Source organism: Lepisosteus platostomus, chromosome 21, assembly GCF_059453375.1.
Source record: "Lepisosteus platostomus isolate fLepPlt1 chromosome 21, fLepPlt1.hap1, whole genome shotgun sequence".
Taxonomy (NCBI): Eukaryota; Metazoa; Chordata; class Actinopteri; order Semionotiformes; family Lepisosteidae; genus Lepisosteus; species Lepisosteus platostomus.
Window position 1 is genome coordinate 15,796,008 of NC_142631.1, and position 18,288 is coordinate 15,814,295.

Consider the following 18,288-nt stretch of genomic DNA (forward strand, 5'->3'; position numbering starts at 1 on the left):
CTTATCAGTGCGGTAGGGACGAATTGCTCAAGGATGCTCAGGCTTATGTGAGCAGAGTAGATCTTCAGCGAAAGTTACCTTCTGCGTTCGCAGAATGAGTCCATGCCATGGGATATGTTAAGGCCTATATAGGATATTGCACATGATTTGTTTGGTTCTATGTCCACAGAAAAACTTTAACATTGTACCTGATAAAGAGTGTACAGTCCATTCCTCCTTGTCACAATTCAAGCTCCCTCTACTGTTGACTTTATCGCTGACAAATTTAGAAAATGTGCATACCCCCTCACACACACATCCATACATTAATATATCATTTGTATACACTAACCCTTTGCTAAGGATTATTTATTAATGATTATTGCTTCAGTGAAGTTTGATATTGTGCCTGTGGTTGAATAACAGTTTTAACTTGCTTGCACCCAAAGGTACGCACAACAGAAACAATTTAGAGAAAGAGCCCAGTTATTCTTAATCTAAAAAAAAAAGAATTTAGTTTGCTGCCAACCGAAATCTTATGTTTGAAAATTGTGTAGCCAGGTATTTTTGAAATGGGTCGTTGTGCTTTTAGGTTTTATGTGCTTCAGTTTTTTTGGAGGACAGCTGAGCTCCATGCTTAGGTTATAATGCTTGCAACAGTGTGCTGGGTAGAGTTTTCTACTTTCTACACAGTGTTACCCCAAGGGGGCTGGAGGGTTAGATCTACACATGAACTCCCAGCATATTGCAAAACAGAATTCTTTACCATTTCCCCCTATCTCTGGCAACTATTGTGTCCTCAAGGAGCACAATGAAAGGGAGTAGGATACACTGACTTTCATCTCTACAGACTGACAACCATTAACTCAAGGCAGGGGAATGCTGGTGCATTAATGTGCAGATGCTTTTAAAAAAAAAATTAAAAACTTAACCTTGTATACACCCCATTGTGAAACTCATCTGTAGCCATCAAAGTTACAGAGGAAAAAAAAAACCCCCGAACTGCAAAGGTTTTAACACAATAGCAACAACGTGGAATTTAAAACCTGCATTCCACAGCTAAATTCCACAATAACAATGTCTCCTCCATTCTTTGCTGGCACAACTCTCTGCATTTTTTTTTTTTTTATCAACAGTGGGTGTTTGACAATGCTTTTTGAGAAACCTATGAATACAATGGTATAACGTCACTCAAACATGACAAAAACAAACACACAATCTGAAAAGAAGGATAATCTTTTGATGGGATAAAGCTGATATTACCATAGACAATAACCACCCAATTCCTTTTTGGACTGTGAAAGTGAAGGAGGCCTAACTGCAGCCACTGTAAAGCTGTCCTGATCCCCTTGCTGACACCAATAGCACTGACACTCTCCACTGCAGAGTACCAATTTCTTTGTAGCTTAATTCATGTTGGCAGATTCATGTTGCCTTTCATGTTAAGTTACCTCTGTCCTGAGGACTCATTTAGTTTTTTTGTGCATCTCAATGACTTTTCCTTTTTAGGTAAAATCTCATGGTCATCCTTATTACGTTTCTGGTTCCTAAATGATGGATATTGAATATTTTCCATGGGTATTGAACCAGCACGCAGAGCTGTGCAAAACAACTGCCCCATTGTATTTTGTGGTTACATTGATTTGCACTGCGTTTGTACAAACATCGCCTTACAACGAGGTGCCTCTTTTTAGACTCGTCGATGACGGTATACTTCAAGTGAAGAATGATTAACATTTTTTATTTAATTAGTCCTGAAGTTATTTTGAAATACAGTTCTGAAGTAAGGACACTTAATTTTATATTCCAAGTCATTGTGTGAGGGAGGATTAAGTACGTGTAGGAAGATTAAGGATATTTAATAAAAAATATTCCATTTTTTATTTTATAGTAAGATAGCATAAAAATCCTTTGTACCAATGTTATGTAAATAAAAGGTTCATGGGCAATTAAACAGATTGAGATTTTGGATTATTTACACTTTAATGGCACTAAGTATGAAAAGATTTATTAGACTCATCTTCAAATGACATAAACAAAACTACCACTGCAATTATATCTTAAGTGTTTGTTGTACTGGGGTAAATAAAAAAAAAACACTATTCAATTTGTCATATTGGTCTCCTTGTGGGGACAAAAGTTAAATTATGACTCAATAAATTAGGTCACTTAACTAATTATCATTTTTGAAAATTATACTTCACAAAGGTCAGGTACGGGTTTCTACTAACTATTCAGTTTCTCATTATTTCCAGTTTTAAAAAGATGCCTCCGGTCAACTAAACACTATCTGCTACTCTTATGACTATTCAGTCAAAATGAATTAATCTGTTATCAAGAGTTTACAAATATCTGTAAAAATGAACAAAGTCTCAACGTGAATGAAATACTGAATGTCACTGAATGTGTTCTTTTGAAAACGTCTACTTTTGCCAGAAAGCTGTTTCTGCATCAATAGGAATGAATCTCATTTTCAGACTTCAAATCCACAAAATGGGACAATTATTTCAGCATTGGCTTTATTCCTTGTTTCTTTGTCCTCCATTTTTCCTTGCAGTAGGGTGAAGAATGTGTGTGTGTGTATCAGTAAGGAACGGAACCCCACTCTCAACCAGGCTATCACTTCAGGAAGAAGACCAATGTAAGAAGGGTCTTCATAATGCTTCTTGGGAAAACCTCCAGATGTAGGTTGTAGCCACCTGGGTATCTTCAAGACAATGTTAACAAAAGCCGGCTACTCAACAAGTGCTGCTTTTATTCTAAAACAAATGTCTGTTATTGACTGTGCAGACCAACTGTGCTTGTGTTTTGCACTTTGAAAAATAAGCAGATTGTTTATATTGCTATATATAATACTATATATTACATATATGTTTGTAACACAATAATCGGTTAGTTCTTCTCTGCAATTTCAGGATAAGGAGATGAATAGGTTCTCCATATATTGAAGTTGTGCATTCTTAGTAAAAATTATTTAACTTTAAATTTAGGTTTTATAGTAAAACTGCAAATGCTACACGTAGTTGGGATAAATGCAAGAACTTTTTGTCATAAAATGACTGATTTCTAAAAACCTTGTTAATATCTTGTACCGCTATGCACGTTGCACTGAAATAGGCTTGCTGTACATTAATGTACTGTTGTCCACAGTAGTTTGAGCATAACCTCTAGCTGAAACGTTTTGCCAACTTTCCACAAGGGCCATTTCAGTGTATCCAATATGCATTAACAGTGATAGAACTCTGATGGTTAACAGGCCTTCTAAATGTAATTCTTAAGGAAAAAAAACAGTATTAAGAGTGACTCTTGAACCTCAATCATACAGACTGCATGGCCTTGTCTTTACTCTTTCCTGCCCTGTCTCTCCCTCAGACATTATGGGAGAATTTTAATTGTTTTTAAAGAAAGTCTTTAAAGCTTTTATTGGCATTTTAGAATTTTGTTTGAGCTACAGTCTGCATTTCCGACTTCTGTTTTCAGACTGGAAAAGAATTAGAGGAAATATTTCTTGTTCATATTGACAAGACACAGTAGGTAGAAAATTAAAGTTTTCCTTTATTAAAACAAAAGGGTCACAAATTTCTTTCTAATCAAGCGTTGAGACAGATATTCATGGGCCTTGGACACAATGCATTTTCTTCCGAATCATGAACATATACTGCTAATTATGATCATTTCATGCAAATCAGTTTTGTATTGACTACCTCAGCAATGTTAAGAATGTGGCTTTGTGCCAGAAAAAGTATATATATCTTAAAGTGATTACTTTTACTCTCACATGGCACCCCAGTTAAGTTGTTTTCAAGTGAAAGCAATATAAAAAAGAATGACTAAAATGATTGAATATTTTAAACTGTATTTCTTGCAAACGATCTTTTATATAGAAAGATATACAGAACATATGCCTTCCTTCAGTGTGCAATTTAATAATGTTGAATTATAAAATAACAACCCAAGGAAATAAAGGCAGAATTTCTAAACTTTAAAGGACAAGTGAACAAAATCACCAAATCCCTCACAGAACACGAGCACAACACAAAAAATCAATAAAACAAGCAAGACTCATTTGAATATTCTATTACAAATTCAGCTATTTTGTGTTGTTACTCACTATTTAGATTTTTTTATAACCTCCTGCACTTTATATTTAATGTATTGTTTTTTTATTAACTTATTTTCACAATATGCCATCACAGGAAGACAAGCTGAAGAGCAGTAAAGTGAAAAATCACCCCAGTGGAAGTCTCACAGGTAAAACTCTGTTTTTACTGAATCGCTCTGACGACACTCAAGCACACCTGGTAAATTAATCTTTTTATTCCCGACTTTGTATTTATGTATTCAAATAACACACTGATTCAGCTGGTGTTAGATAGCATTCCATTTGGAATTCCCTTTGGAATTCTCGACAATACAGTGGTTAAAAGCACAATTTAGGTAGAGCTGGAGGTTCTGCCCTTTTCACATTAAAACATGAGACCAAACTACAGTGATTGCTAAACGGGCTCCTTTATAACAGGCATAATTCTTATTACTGTATGTGACGGCATTAAAAATGAGTACTCTTCCAAACCAAACAAACCAGAACTTCCTCATCCTACGACCATCATTATTTTGTATTCATTAGTAACGAATGTGCTTGCGACCAGATTTTCCCCAGCATCACAAATCTTGTTAATCATATAAAAATAATTACTATGATGGCTGCCCGCCGTGCTAACTGATACACGCAGATTACTCTCAAGGACACCAGCACATTCAGTTAAACCAATAGAGACAGTAAGCCCTTGTTTATATCCGCTAGCTAGCAGAATCAAGTTGAACGGCTCATCATCTGTCTGTGTTCACTCCCTCACAACAAAGCGACTTCTTTCAGCTAGTGCACTTTAGGTTGGATGTGCACATGTTCCACACAACAGCTTCAATACGAGTCTCATTATGCCAGTTTCCTTGCGACTTCTACTCTGCAAGAAAAGGAAATGGCTGGAGTTTTTCCCCCTTTTTTGCAAGAATTCTATCATCACCTTGCTGGAATCCCGATTTATTTTTATCGTGATGACGACCACAATGCCTGGGTCTACAGACACTTTGAAATATACGTGCTTTGTTGATGGCATATATGCTTGCCAATAAATTGCTTGATTATTTTTCATTCAATGAATGTTGATTTTTGGCAATGATCCTTTCGAGCCTAAAATCAAATAGGAATTAAAATATCTGCCAAATTCTTATAACACAGGGATCCCCAGTTACATAGGTGTGTGCAAAATATGATCATAGTCACTGTAAAAACAATAAAATATATGCAAAATGTGCATAGGTATAGATAGATTGAGTGTCAATGGAAAGTACAATGGAGCAACATGCTGTCCATAGATGAGCAAATGAAGGGCTAACAGTCCTAGCCTAGGGCAGCGTTATACACCCTGACAGCCGCCGGGAGGAAAGACCTGCGGAAACGTTCCCTTGAACACCGCAGCTGGAGCAGTCTGTTGATAAATGTGCTCCGCTGCCCAGTAACAGTCCCATGAAGCGGATGAGAGGCGTTGTTCATGATGGCTGTGAGCTTGGTCAGCATTCTCCTCTCAGCCACCACCTCCAGGGGGTCCAGACTCAGCCCCAACACAGACCACAAAGCATCTCACTCAAGGGACAACAGCAGTATGGATTCTAGTGATGTACCATAGGCTTGTCCATCTAACCCCTGAACTACATCCATAATCTATTAGTCTATAATAATAATAATCCTATAATAATCTATTATCCTAGTAAATAATGAGATATTCTTACATTAATAATATGTGGTAAATGTATTAACACTTCCCTTATTCTTCATTTACAAAGCCTGCTTTTGCAACCCACTTGTCTGACCCCCAGTTCCCTGATATTAATGACTTGATCTGATGCAACTGTTCACTCACTTGGTCTGTAGTGGCACATTGTTTCCAAGTCTTCACTCACTGGCATTTATAAGTTGCCTATAAACCTTATGGACTGCAGCCCTCCAGGATAAGAACTGAACATCATTGCACAAGTTCTTAAGGATCTAAAGCAGAGATGGGGGTAACTCTTGAGGACCACAATCTCGCGGGTTTTACTGGTAGTTTTCAACCTAAAGATACTGCTATAAATTGTTAAGGCCAGAGATGCTTACTTTTTTGGTGGCATTAGAATTTTCTAATAGAAAGTAGATATGGATATATACTGTATATATAAGAGATTAATACAAAGCTTCAACACCATATTTACAGTATTGTGTCTGTTTCACTTGTAGTTTTGCATTATGAACAGGTAATAGGTTTATTCCCTGCTGAAAAGAGAAGAAAGAAAACACAACGTTTCGGCAATGGAGCCTTCTTCGGGTGTGAGCCCAACAGGTGGTTTCCCTTAGGAGTGTAGATGAAGTCCTTTGGTTGGATACAGCACTTCATGCAGTCAGGGAGAGCAGGAGGGAAATGTTTGTCCATTTTGCCTTGAGCACAGGGGGCACAGGGAAAATATACTGTCTACAATATAGAGGCCATACAGTACAGGGCTGCTATTACACTTAGACCTGTTTCTCATTGATGTCAGGAAAGTGTTATAAAAGAAGAAACAGACAGTCAGGTACAAAGATATTTAAATGTATGTAGTTCAGGTGGGTAGCTGTGTCAGCATGCGTAGGCTGCAAAGGAACAAGTAATAGGTTTATTCCATGCTGAAAAAAAGAAGAGAGAACACAACGTTTCGGCCGAATCTGGGAGGCTGCCCACAATCTTTCATCCATCCATCCAGTCGTTTTCTAACTGCTGTATTCAATACAAGATGACAGGGGAGTCAGAGCCTATCCCAGCAAGCAACAGGTGCAAGGCAGGATACAGCCTAGATAGGATGCCAGTCCATCGCTGGGCAGATAGAAGACACAAACACACACTCACACCAGAACCAATTTTCCAAGAAGCCAATAAACCTACCAGTATGTATTTGGACTGTGGTAAGACACCGGACCAGTTGGAGGAAACACACACAAACATACAAACTCCTCACAGACAGCACCCCAGGTCCATTTGAGTGATAGAGACTCTTTTAGAAAGAAAATGATCAACTCTAGAATTTTCTTTCTAAATTATCTAGCATATATATCTGTTATATATCAAATATTATCTATCATTAAGAGCCAGTACACAAACACACTATGACACATAAAGCATGGCTTCCTGGCTTTTTTAAAATCAGTCCAATATGCCTTTGGATGTTGGAGAAATTTTCCTTGAGGGACAGTAAGTTGCACTGAAGTGCAAACTACTGTTGCCTTTATCCCTTCTTGACCTGAAGATACATCAGCTTAATTTAAATCAGTGTTCACTTACACAGCATTCAACTCTACTCTGATGTTCTTGTACCAGACACTGTTCTTACACGGAATCGTTTAGACTTTCAGAAATTAGTCTTTCCACAAATGGTAAATTAGCACATTCAAATCTACAGAAACAGATCGATGACCGAAGAAAACTAATTTTTAACATCTGGAGGAGTTATTTAAATTCGTAAGAGAAAAGAATGCATTATGAACTCAGTAGCTGTCACATGAGTGTGAAATCCAATCAGAATCTCCCATCCCAGATGCACGGCTCAAATATATAAATATAAAAAGGCATGCGGTTAACTGTGTGTCTGACTCCTGCTTAACAGCATAATTGGTCTCATTATTATTATTATTATTTAATCAGATCAGCTCTTTTTTATTCCCAATTATAGCGAGGTGGACCAAACAAAAGAATTTAGGAAGGCTTACCTGAGAATGTCATTTGATGCGACTTTTTCAATCTGCAGTCCGTTGAAACGAGAAGACGAAAATCAAAGTAAGTATTGCTAATTACTGTTTGGACTTCATGAATATTTTTTCCCCTCTTCCAGTACGGTTACAAAACTAAATAACTTCAAAAGCTATCAAATAACGTCCGAGTAAAACACGTCACATTAAATTTAAATTTAGACGTCGAATTTTATATGGTAATGTTATATGCATTTATCTTAAGGTAATTGGTGGTTGAAAATGTTCAGTTGACGTCAAGCATTGTTTTAAACGAAGTCATTTGAGTGTATAAACACTTAGCGTTAGAATAGCAAGTGTTTGAGTAGTATTGAGATATACTGCCTTTACGGACGTCAGTTCAAGGATAAACTCGGTTGAAGAAGCTAATTTATACCTTTTGTAATCCTAAAAGGAAAGTGGGCATTAAAAGAATACATCGAGGCTACGTTTAAATATTCAAGGGTTTACCTACGTTTTTACAAGATAGATTTACAACTAGACGTTTTGTGGAAGGCAACGCAATTTTAATCACATATTGTACAGATATTTTCACCAAAACATGTCTAAATTATTGAAGAACTGGCCTCCGCGCGTTGAAGTTTTAAGAGCCTGTGTAAACTACTTTTTATCGACATACAGATAACAAGGCAAATATAGTTAGCATTTAGTCTTTTTAGAAGAATATTGCCTAAATGCATATGTCTGGTTTAAATACTATCAACAATATCATTCTATTACTATTCTATACCTAATCATTCTATTTTTTTTCGATCTTATTATTCAATAGACGCTTGCTGTGTGGTAGACAGGATTACGTTTATTGCCCTGTAAACCTTCTGAATGCAAATCATTTTACATGTTGGTGGAAAATATGAATAAACTGCCGTTTGCTGTCAGCATCTTTTGCTCGCAAATGAAAACTTCAATGCGCTAAAAAAATCGAATATTAGGCAAAAAGATTCCAGCTTTCAAACATGACATTGATAAAGTGATGATGCATTGCCTTATCGTGTACCAATTCTCAAATATCGTGTAAAAAGTTTAAAAATTATCAAAACTGTACCAGGACATTTTGAGGAATTTGAAAAAGTCTTCATATATGAGGCTAACGGTAGTATAAACGTGTTAAAAAAAACTGTTCAGGACATTGTACCTTGTTTATTGTTTCTGTAAATCTGTTCAAATTATTGTATTTCCAAAAGCAATATTAACGACGGCTTTTTTCTTCTCCATTGTACAGGAAAAAAAGGGTAGTGCAATTAGTAAACATTCTGTATTTTGTTATGATAACTAGTATTATCAATATGTTGCCATTTTTGTAGTGGTTATTTTTAAGGGAAGTACGCCATTGCGTATTTTACTGTTTAGAAATTGTTAAACTTTACTGCAATATGTAATGGTTACAATACAAAGATATTTTAAAATAGTTACATCAACACAATAATGTTTTGGAAAGCAACGGAAATGAAGCGCGATTTAAAAGACGGTGCTTCATTAAATTACAGCAGCAATAATAAAGCTAAATGTTACCTTTGGCGGATTTAATTTGAACACTTCAATCTGTGATTTTTTTGTAGCTTAATGAAGTTACGCAATAAACCTCAACCGCCGCGTAAATGCAGACATACAGGGCAGACGAAAACGTTATGTTGAAAATGCATTATTCATTATTAAAAACTATGACAATAAATTAAAATATAAAATATATTTTTCGTGGCAAATTCGGGTTCAAGAGAGCTAAAGTGAGAACAAGTCTGTAGAAAGCTGTTTTTTTACGTACGGTTTTTTTTACGATGTTTTTTGCACTGTGGTCGTGATGTCACCGCCCAATTAATACTGTCGAGGTGAAAACTAGGCCTGGGAAATGTGCGGCATCTAGTTTATTTCGTTTTGCAGAGCTCCACGAAGCAACAATTTGAGTGTCCTCGGTTCGTTTCCGCTGTAACTGGTGTTCGAGAAGATACTTTTGTTAGCTCTCCGCGGAACATTCCTGAAAATGTTACGGCCAAGCTCAAGAGTTTGTTTCTTTTCATTTGCTCTCTCAAACATACCTTTCTGTGTACTCGTCTGATTAAAAAAAATTGCACCAGGCCTACGACGAACCTACAGTCTGCCTTCTTCGATAATACCAACTGCAACACTGAGTCGTTCTCAATTTACTACCATGTATTGCATCTTAAGCCATAAGAACATTTAATATTAATACTTTTTTTTCCAACACGTAAGTATGAGGTGTTCCGACCTTTGTAAAGCGAAACGTTATTTGTATGCCATTGAAACGGTAAAACGTAGAGTTTCTTTGAAAACTGGATGACAACCAAAAGAACATTTTATATTATTAGAAATATATAAAGAGACATTCAGTACGAGTCTGGATTCCTCAAAATCCAGATTGATCATGTTCCGTTGATAGACTTTGTCCACGGTTGACAAGGATGAAAAATATAAACTTTTAAGGAAACTATGCAGTCAGTGAAAACTTAGACTGCGTGCTACATTAAAAAAAATCAAATTACACAGCAGAAAGGGTGTCCCTGCGCAATTCGTCTAGAACAGCAGGTATTAGTGATCTGGGCAGTAGCAGAGGGTGACGTGTATACTGCAGATGTAAAGTACAGTATACACCTGAGCACAGAAACAGGATACGCAACTGCCTATCAAAAACGGCATTTTCATATATTTTCTGTTTACTTTTTATACTGTTATCACTTTTTTTTCTAAAGTGCACTGAAATTTCACGAATCATTGCAAATGCTCCAGTTTATGATCATTTGCAAGCAGTCCCGAAGACAGAAAGATGTGTATAAATATATCAATTACTTACGAATTCTTTTCTTTTAAAGCCTATTAGACATTTTTTATTAAAATATACATTGCGACGTTGAGCTGTTTTATAATTAGGATCAGAGATGTTCCTGCTATGAATATATCTTTTTCTGACTTCACCGAAAAAAATGAAATACTGAAAGGAAAACGCACCTGTTTCTTCTTGAGTTTAAAGGTAGACTAAACGTGCCTCTTTTTGGTTTGATCAATGTAAAACACAATTACAGCGAGGGCAATGTACAAACGGTATCAGTACTTCTCAAATACCTTTTTGGATTTAACAAATTTATTTAGGTACGTGAAGATCATTGCAAGGCATTTAATTATATTTAATATGAGTATAACAATGAATCGTTTAATAAACTATAAGGAATCCCCTAAGATAAGCTACACTGTAAGCGTTTCCAACGGTTTGGTTTTTGAGAGATAATTGCCCATTTATTTCAGTGACCAGTCATATATTCATGTCGGCAGAACTCCGTCATTTAATTTTAAAGCAGTTTGGTGTAAACTATACAGTATGTTGTTCTCACTGTACACGATAACAATGTCTAAAAACGGGGCTGCACATCTGTTAAACGTTTCAATATAAATTGTGCTCGTGTTTGAAATATTTTTGTGGATGCCAATTTAAAATGTAGTCTGTGAAGAAATGCACACATGCTTTTTAAACATGGAATCAAGCCTTTTAATTTTTTTCCCATAATTTAACGGCAGTATCCAAAGAATGCTGTGCTGCATTTGCTGCCCTGAGCATACAAACCTGTTCGCTGTTGAAACCTAACCAGTTGCAGTATAATAATAATAATAATAATAATAATAATAATAATAATAATAATAATAATAATAATAATACCTTTCAAATCCGATGTTAGGTACTTCGGAAGATAGGTATTGAGTGTGATTTACTCAGTTCGATCTGCTATCCCATTGCAGTTTGATAGAACCGTGCAAAGTGATATTTGTAAGCACACGGATTCTATCCTGTCATGTTTTGATGTGATGAAAAGCGATTTAAGCAACAGGAATAAATCGACTGGGCTCCTCCGGCGCTTTCTCCCCACCACTGGAGACACAAGGCTAAGCCGAAGGCTGAGCGGCCGCCCCTTGAGCTGGGGATTGGCTCTCTGGGATTTTAATACGACACATAGCGGACCCGGACGGGCTGCTGCGCGATACATAGGAGGCGAGACCCGTCGGTCGCCCGCATGTCTCCCAATCGGATCGGGGAAATGTGTAAATAGGAAGCGATGTGCCGTCGGTTTGCACGGCTGGGGGCTCTTCGTCTTGTACTTGCAATCTTATTCTAATTGAGTGGTCCTGGGAAATTAGTGAGGCGGCGGTTTTTCGGTGTCTGAGTGCGAGTTTTTGTCAATTTACCGGTCTTAGTGCAAATTGGGGAAGATTACAGCAATTTAAACCAGGATAAGACTCGGAAACAACGAAGGTGAGGGGCTAGTTATTATTATTATTATTATTATTATTATTATTATTATTATTATTAGTAGTATGGTTGTTGTTTGTCTGTTCCTCCGATTAATTTATTTTCTAAGTGTTTCCCAGCAAGTAGGCATACTCTAGTTTACGAACCATTTGATAGCAAAACTTATGACTTGTACAGTTGGTATCTAGTAAAAAAAAAAAGAATATTCGGTGTTTTAAAAAAAGCATGTTCAAACTATGAATTACTATTTTATATATACAGAATATACTGTACGTATTATTAGCTGTGTATGCGTTGTAAAATCATATTGTACAGTTACGTGTTTAATTCGATTCTTTACCTTTTCGTTAATATTATTTGTAGTGACTGGCGTATTTCGGGGGAGCTTTTGTTAAACAGACATTTATAACGTGTATATACAGTAAAGTGATTTCGAGGTGTTACTTAAAGCGCAATGTTTCGCTTGCAGCATTAATCATGAACTTTGAATAATTCCGATTTTGCCTTGCCCATCATAATATCAACGTAGAAAATAGCCTTGCCTAACTAAATATACAACTAAAAGTAACGAAATTTGTCAAATGGAAACAGAACGCATGATCCTATTTCTGTTACTGCGAAAGTATGTGAATGTATCAAATACATCCAATTTAATATTTGCGATTTTCTGTGGATTTAAAAGTAATGCTACCAAGATTGTTTTTTTTTCCAGGCACCAATGGTGTAAGTTTCGTTTAGCATCTATACTTTAAAAAAAAAACCTATACGTGTTTTTTTTTAACAGAAACTGGACGTTTCATTTTTTTTTTTAAGGGCAGTCTTAAAATCGCCAGGAAGGTCGTAAACCTGCGGAGACGATGGCAACTGTTTATTTAACGTTTTCGTTATTGATTTTTAAAGGAGGGTGTCAGCATCGAGTGGGTTGGACAGCTCTTTAAACAAACACGTGGCTCGTCTGTCAACTGGCGTGAGGATAAATATACCCTTGATCGCATACACCGAGCTCATACACCCGAGATCCGCGACATCCCATGCCTTGGGTCTCAAAAGATTTTCGCGTCCTGCGGTCCTGACGGCCGGCTTCATTCATTGTGCTTTCTCTCGTTTGTATAGGTGTTCAGTTTAAGGTGATGGACTACTCGTATGACGACGATTTGGAAGAACTGTGCCCGGTGTGTGGCGATAAGGTTTCTGGATATCACTACGGACTGCTGACATGTGAAAGTTGCAAGGTATTGGATATGTTATTTTCGAAGAAACAAACTTGTGTCGTTCCGTTTAATGTTCCCATAAATAATAAAAAACATTGTAGGCGTAGCTCATAACTAAAGGCTTGTATTTAATTTTGAAACTTGGCATGTCTAATAAAACCTTTTTTTTTCTCTCTTTAGGGGTTCTTCAAGCGAACAGTACAGAACAATAAACGGTACACTTGCGCAGAAAACCAGGATTGTAAAATTGACAAAACGCAACGAAAAAGATGCCCGTTTTGTCGGTTTCAAAAATGTCTGACTGTCGGAATGAGATTAGAAGGTAAAGACCACTAGCATTTGTTTAATCCGTGTGATCCGTTGTTATTTTGCCTCGAAATATTTATATTTATTTAAGAAAGGCGATAAACAAATTATTTCATTTTAAAGGCTATTTGTTAGATAATTAGTGCTGCATGAAATATCTAAAATTGGATTATGTTGAGTTCGGGTTCAATTATTTTAAAAAAACGTAAAATGCATGTTGACACCTGTATTGTTCTGTTATGGACAAAATGTTAAGAGAACCGGTACCCTCCTTTAGTTTGTACGGAAATACGCGTATATTAACACTTCTGTTTTCACGGTCTTTATTTAGGCAAAAATGTGATTATAATTTAAAAAAAACTTGAGGAATTGCATGCAGAGTCTTTTGAGGAAATACAAATTATTGGACTATAAGATTTTTTCTGTTTTAGAGATGGAGAGTAGGCATGGTATACAATAATACCTAAGAATACGTGCCTCTCGGCAACATTCAGTTATGCCTGAATCTGTTTTTTGGTTAAATTAGTAAACGACATTAATGGTTTTATTCTAAATATCCATTATACTCTTATTCTAAGCGAACCCTTTTAAACGTTTTTTTTTATTTCTGTTGATCTCGGCGCCTAATTTCGACGGTTTAGAAATTAGTACGGTTTCAAAGTAAAAAAATAAAGTAGAAAAAAACAATTATTTTGTATTTATCAAAAAACGAACGTATTTATAAATATAGTTTAGCGGGGACGATTAAAGTCCGACTCACAACTCTGATTAGATGCGACTTCTGAGTTCAAGTCAACGATCCAACGAGAATAAAACAAAATGTGTGGTTTCCTCTCGGAGATGTAGAAAAGCACCTGTTTCCTCACAGAAATGACACATTCTTGACTGCTTGTACAGCTCTGGCAATAGGATTACGTTCCTTCTAATCGACCAATACGGTGGAACAAAAAATGTTTTCCCATTAAAGAATAACGAATTATACGCATTTAAATTAAAAAAAAAATCAGTAAAAAGTGACAAGAAAAAAAGTTAAGCTCCCTTGCTCATATCCTCTCCTAAATTGGAGTTAAACCCATAGGAGTTCACCCTGGAGATAAAGACACAGGCCTTGAGGACAGGAATGAATTACAGCAAACTCACTTTAATGCAGAGGTCTCCTTAAATAGAGGAAGCAAGTTTTCCCAAATATGTATGTACAAATCTACCCGATTCTGAGGGAATAATGCAGTTCTCGAGCTATTGTGAAACCATGGATGTGTGCTTAACTTATGAAACCATCCTTAAATTACGTGCCTTGTTTATTTAATCTGAAGTTTGTCGTAAGCTTTTATCACCTATCCACTGCCCTTCTGTCAGTTCTAAACAGATTACTACATAATAGCATCCTGCTGGGAAAATCTGATTCTTGCACATCAACAAAACGTTCATTGTCTACTCTGTGTGTATTTCTGCATACTTAATAACTTAAGAACTGTAACTGTTTGCTAATAGTGCTGATATGATCATTGTTGAATTGAAACAAGCAATGTTCTGTGGCTCAGATTGCCATCAGCGTACAATCCAACAGTGGCAGATCATACGCATTTTAATGCCAGTGAGTGATTTAGTTGATTGAAGCAAGCATTATCTGGAGCAAGAAATCAGTGATCCGGATTTTTAGCCACTGCAAATTTCCAGCAAGCTCAAAAGATAAGGTGCATTAGAAATATGATCATATTGAGATGCTATTCAAGTGTACGCTATGAGGCCTCTCAAAAACAGTTCTATGTAGAAGGTGTAATTAATCTGCACTGATATTTTAAATTTCTGTTTTCAGCGGCTTAGTGTATTTCCGATGCAAATAGCTCATTCGTATGTTTTTCGGGGGAGGGTTCAAGTATATCTTCTTTTATTCTGAGCTTACGTTCTCGTCGTCCAAAACGGAAGCCGCCTCTGTTGTTCACGTGTGAACGGCGCTTCGCCTCGAAACCGATGATGTGCTCTTCTCTTTTCTCTGGCCAGCCGTCCGCGCAGACCGCATGCGGGGGGGGAGGAATAAGTTCGGGCCGATGTACAAGCGGGACAGGGCTCTGAAGCAGCAGAAGAAGGCTTTGATACGGGCCAACGGCTTCAAGTTAGAGGCGACGCCACCTCTTGTCTCCCCGGTGCAGAGTGACTACACTCTTTCAGGCAGCCTCCACGGGCTTCACTCCGTCTCGAAGAGCATCCCCCCTCCGACTCCAGCCTCAATAACCCCCTCAGACTATGATCAAGTCCCCTATGGACCCCCAGCAATCGGCATGGCCATGCAGAATCATGTCCCCCTGCCAGGCTACCAATATGTGTCCTTCCCGAACCGTGCCATTAAATCAGAGTACCCCGACCACTACACCAGCTCTCCAGAGTCCCTGTCTGGCTATCCTTACCCAGATGCCTACCAGACCAGCTCCCCTCCCAGTGTCCCCCAGCTGATCGTGGAGTTTCTCCGCTGTGACCCAGACGAACTCCAGGTCCAGAACAAGATCCTTTCTTACCTGCAGCAGGAGCAGGCCAACCGTGGCAAGCTGGAGAAGCTCAACACCTTTGGCCTTATGTGCAGAATGGCAGACCAGACGCTCTTCTCCATTGTCGAATGGGCAAGGAGCTGCATCTTCTTCAAAGAGCTCAAGGTAGGGAAGCAACTGGATAGGCAGCCATTAGCCTTTTTATGTCGGAGTACCTCACAGACTGGAAGGGTTTCGGCTTTTTCGTTAAAAGATCCGACCACGGATTTGCAATTCGTGAGCAAAGCCCATATGCTAAAATACCATTTTTCATAGTTGCTGATACGTGGTCTTTCGGCATTGACACCTTCAACCATACAATCATGTTGTAAACATTTAGTTATAGTTATGGTTTTCCGTCACGCACTATGAATTTGCTTCGGAGGTATTTTTTTGCACATACAACTTTTAAAAATAAGACTTTGCTGAATATGGATTTACATACAACAGTTTCAGCTGTTGTTATACGGTAGTTTTAAACCATAGTCAGCATAGTGTTACAATATCAAGAACCCGTAATGAATTTTTAATGATCCGACTACGAATGTGCTTTCTGCTTTCTATGGTTTTATTACAGCTGCTGTACTATATACAGTACCTGCGGAAAAATAACCAAAATAACCATAACCATAAAAATAACCAGTAACTTATTACTAAATAAATTACAGTGGTGCGTGGTAATGTGGCATAGTGGGGATGTCTCTGGGTTTGTAAGCAGTGAGGTGTGTGTTCAAGTTCCTGCTGCAGACGGTGTTGTTGTACCTTGAGTGAGGTACTTTTCTCCAGTTTGCTCCAGTCCTCCCAGTTGTATAAATGGGGACCGGCATTGCTGGGGACTGGCCATGTGAGAGACTGGTGTCCCATCCTGGGGGGAGTCACGTGCTCTCTGATCGCTTCATGCGAAACCAGGATAAACTCCGGCTGAATTACCTTCAAATGGACTTTCCTACCTACAGTATCTACTTAAAATGATGTACATTGGGGAAAAGCACTACAAATTTGTTCATATGTTAGAATACAGAGCCTTACTTTAGTGGTTTTCCTGAAGTTGTAGTATGTAGTATAGTATGTAGTAGTGAAGTATGGAGAATATGCAGTATAGTATGGCTTTTTTTCCTAGGAAGAGTATAGATCGTTGCACAACCTAAATTTTCATCATGGAAAGATAAGGTTTTGAAAATTCAAATCCTCCAGAAGGAAACAGCTAATAATAAATGCAGACTATCAGCAAAATGGAACAGCTCAAAGAACTGCTTGTAAGCAGTGTGACAATTCTGATGTCTGAAGCCATGGAAGTAGTTCTTTGCTACACGGGATAGATGCGTATTTGTTCTCTATTCCTTTAGGAATAATTCCAAATACTTTAAAGCTGAAAAAAGACTGATCACACACGCTAAAACAGGTTTATAATGCGGCGCCAATTTTATTGGCTTCTTTAAAACAGGCATATTGGCCACATGGGTCAACTATGATGGTACACTGTGACACTGTGTTTACCTATGAGTAACAGCTGAACAGAGCCCTCTTCTTTCACCTGGAATACGGTTTTAGATTTCATCTACTTCTAAAAGCTGTATTGGAAGTTGTGTGCAGGAAGCAATTTTAAAACAGGGATCAAGTTACCCAAGAACTATTACAGAGAAAATAATAGTTTAAGGCAGGACCATATTAATTTGGGATACACTGATTAATCAAATTGGGCAGGTTGGGTATGATTACATTTTAGTTGATTCATTGAAAACATTCTTAAGTAATATAGGATATAGTGCCAGTCTCAGCTGGGTGCTGGAGCCTATCCCAGCAAGCAATGGGAAGAAGGCAGGGTACACCCTAGACAGGACACCAGTCCTTCAAAAGGCACACAAAGACACAGACATGCACACACCAGGGCCAGTTGTCCTGGAAACTCATTAACCTACCAATATGGAGCACCTAGAGGAAACCCATACAAACTCCACACAGACAGCACCCCCAGATCCATTACTGAACCCAGGGTCCCAAGGCTGCAATTATAACCCCCATGTTATTGACTTACAACACATTCTTTGCTTATCTTCTGTCAATATAAAAACACCCGTAATTGGATTATTTAAAAACTGAGAAATAGCATGCAGTTTAACACCAATAACCATGCATTTTAAGAAGCAGCAGTGGGACTTCAGTTAGAATGGCCAAGTTACCAAAATGCCACCCAGGCCTTTAAAC

General features: G+C 37.6%; 1 protein-coding gene across 10 annotated transcripts in view; it reads left to right on the forward strand.

Annotated features, from left to right (window-relative positions):
* LOC148644088 (nuclear receptor subfamily 5 group A member 2-like) overlaps positions 1 to 18,288 on the forward strand; it is a 313,041-nt gene that overhangs the window by 253,208 nt on the left and 41,545 nt on the right. For 3 of the 10 annotated variants that reach the window (XR_015928930.1, XR_015928931.1, XM_088615255.1), the window contains exons 1-4: positions 7,600 to 7,820; positions 13,158 to 13,276; positions 13,436 to 13,577; positions 15,563 to 16,209. The exons of 6 other annotated variants lie outside the window; for them this stretch is intronic. Coding sequence is in view for 1 of the 4 variants with exons in the window: in XM_088615255.1 (XP_088471381.1) it covers positions 7,760 to 7,820; positions 13,158 to 13,276; positions 13,436 to 13,577; positions 15,563 to 16,209 (969 nt within the window). In the remaining 3 variants the exon portion in view is untranslated. Of the gene's footprint in view, positions 1 to 7,599; positions 7,821 to 11,763; positions 12,048 to 13,157; positions 13,277 to 13,435; positions 13,578 to 15,562; positions 16,210 to 18,288 lie in introns of those variants that run through there. One more of the 10 variants, XR_015928932.1, reaches the window with a different exon arrangement.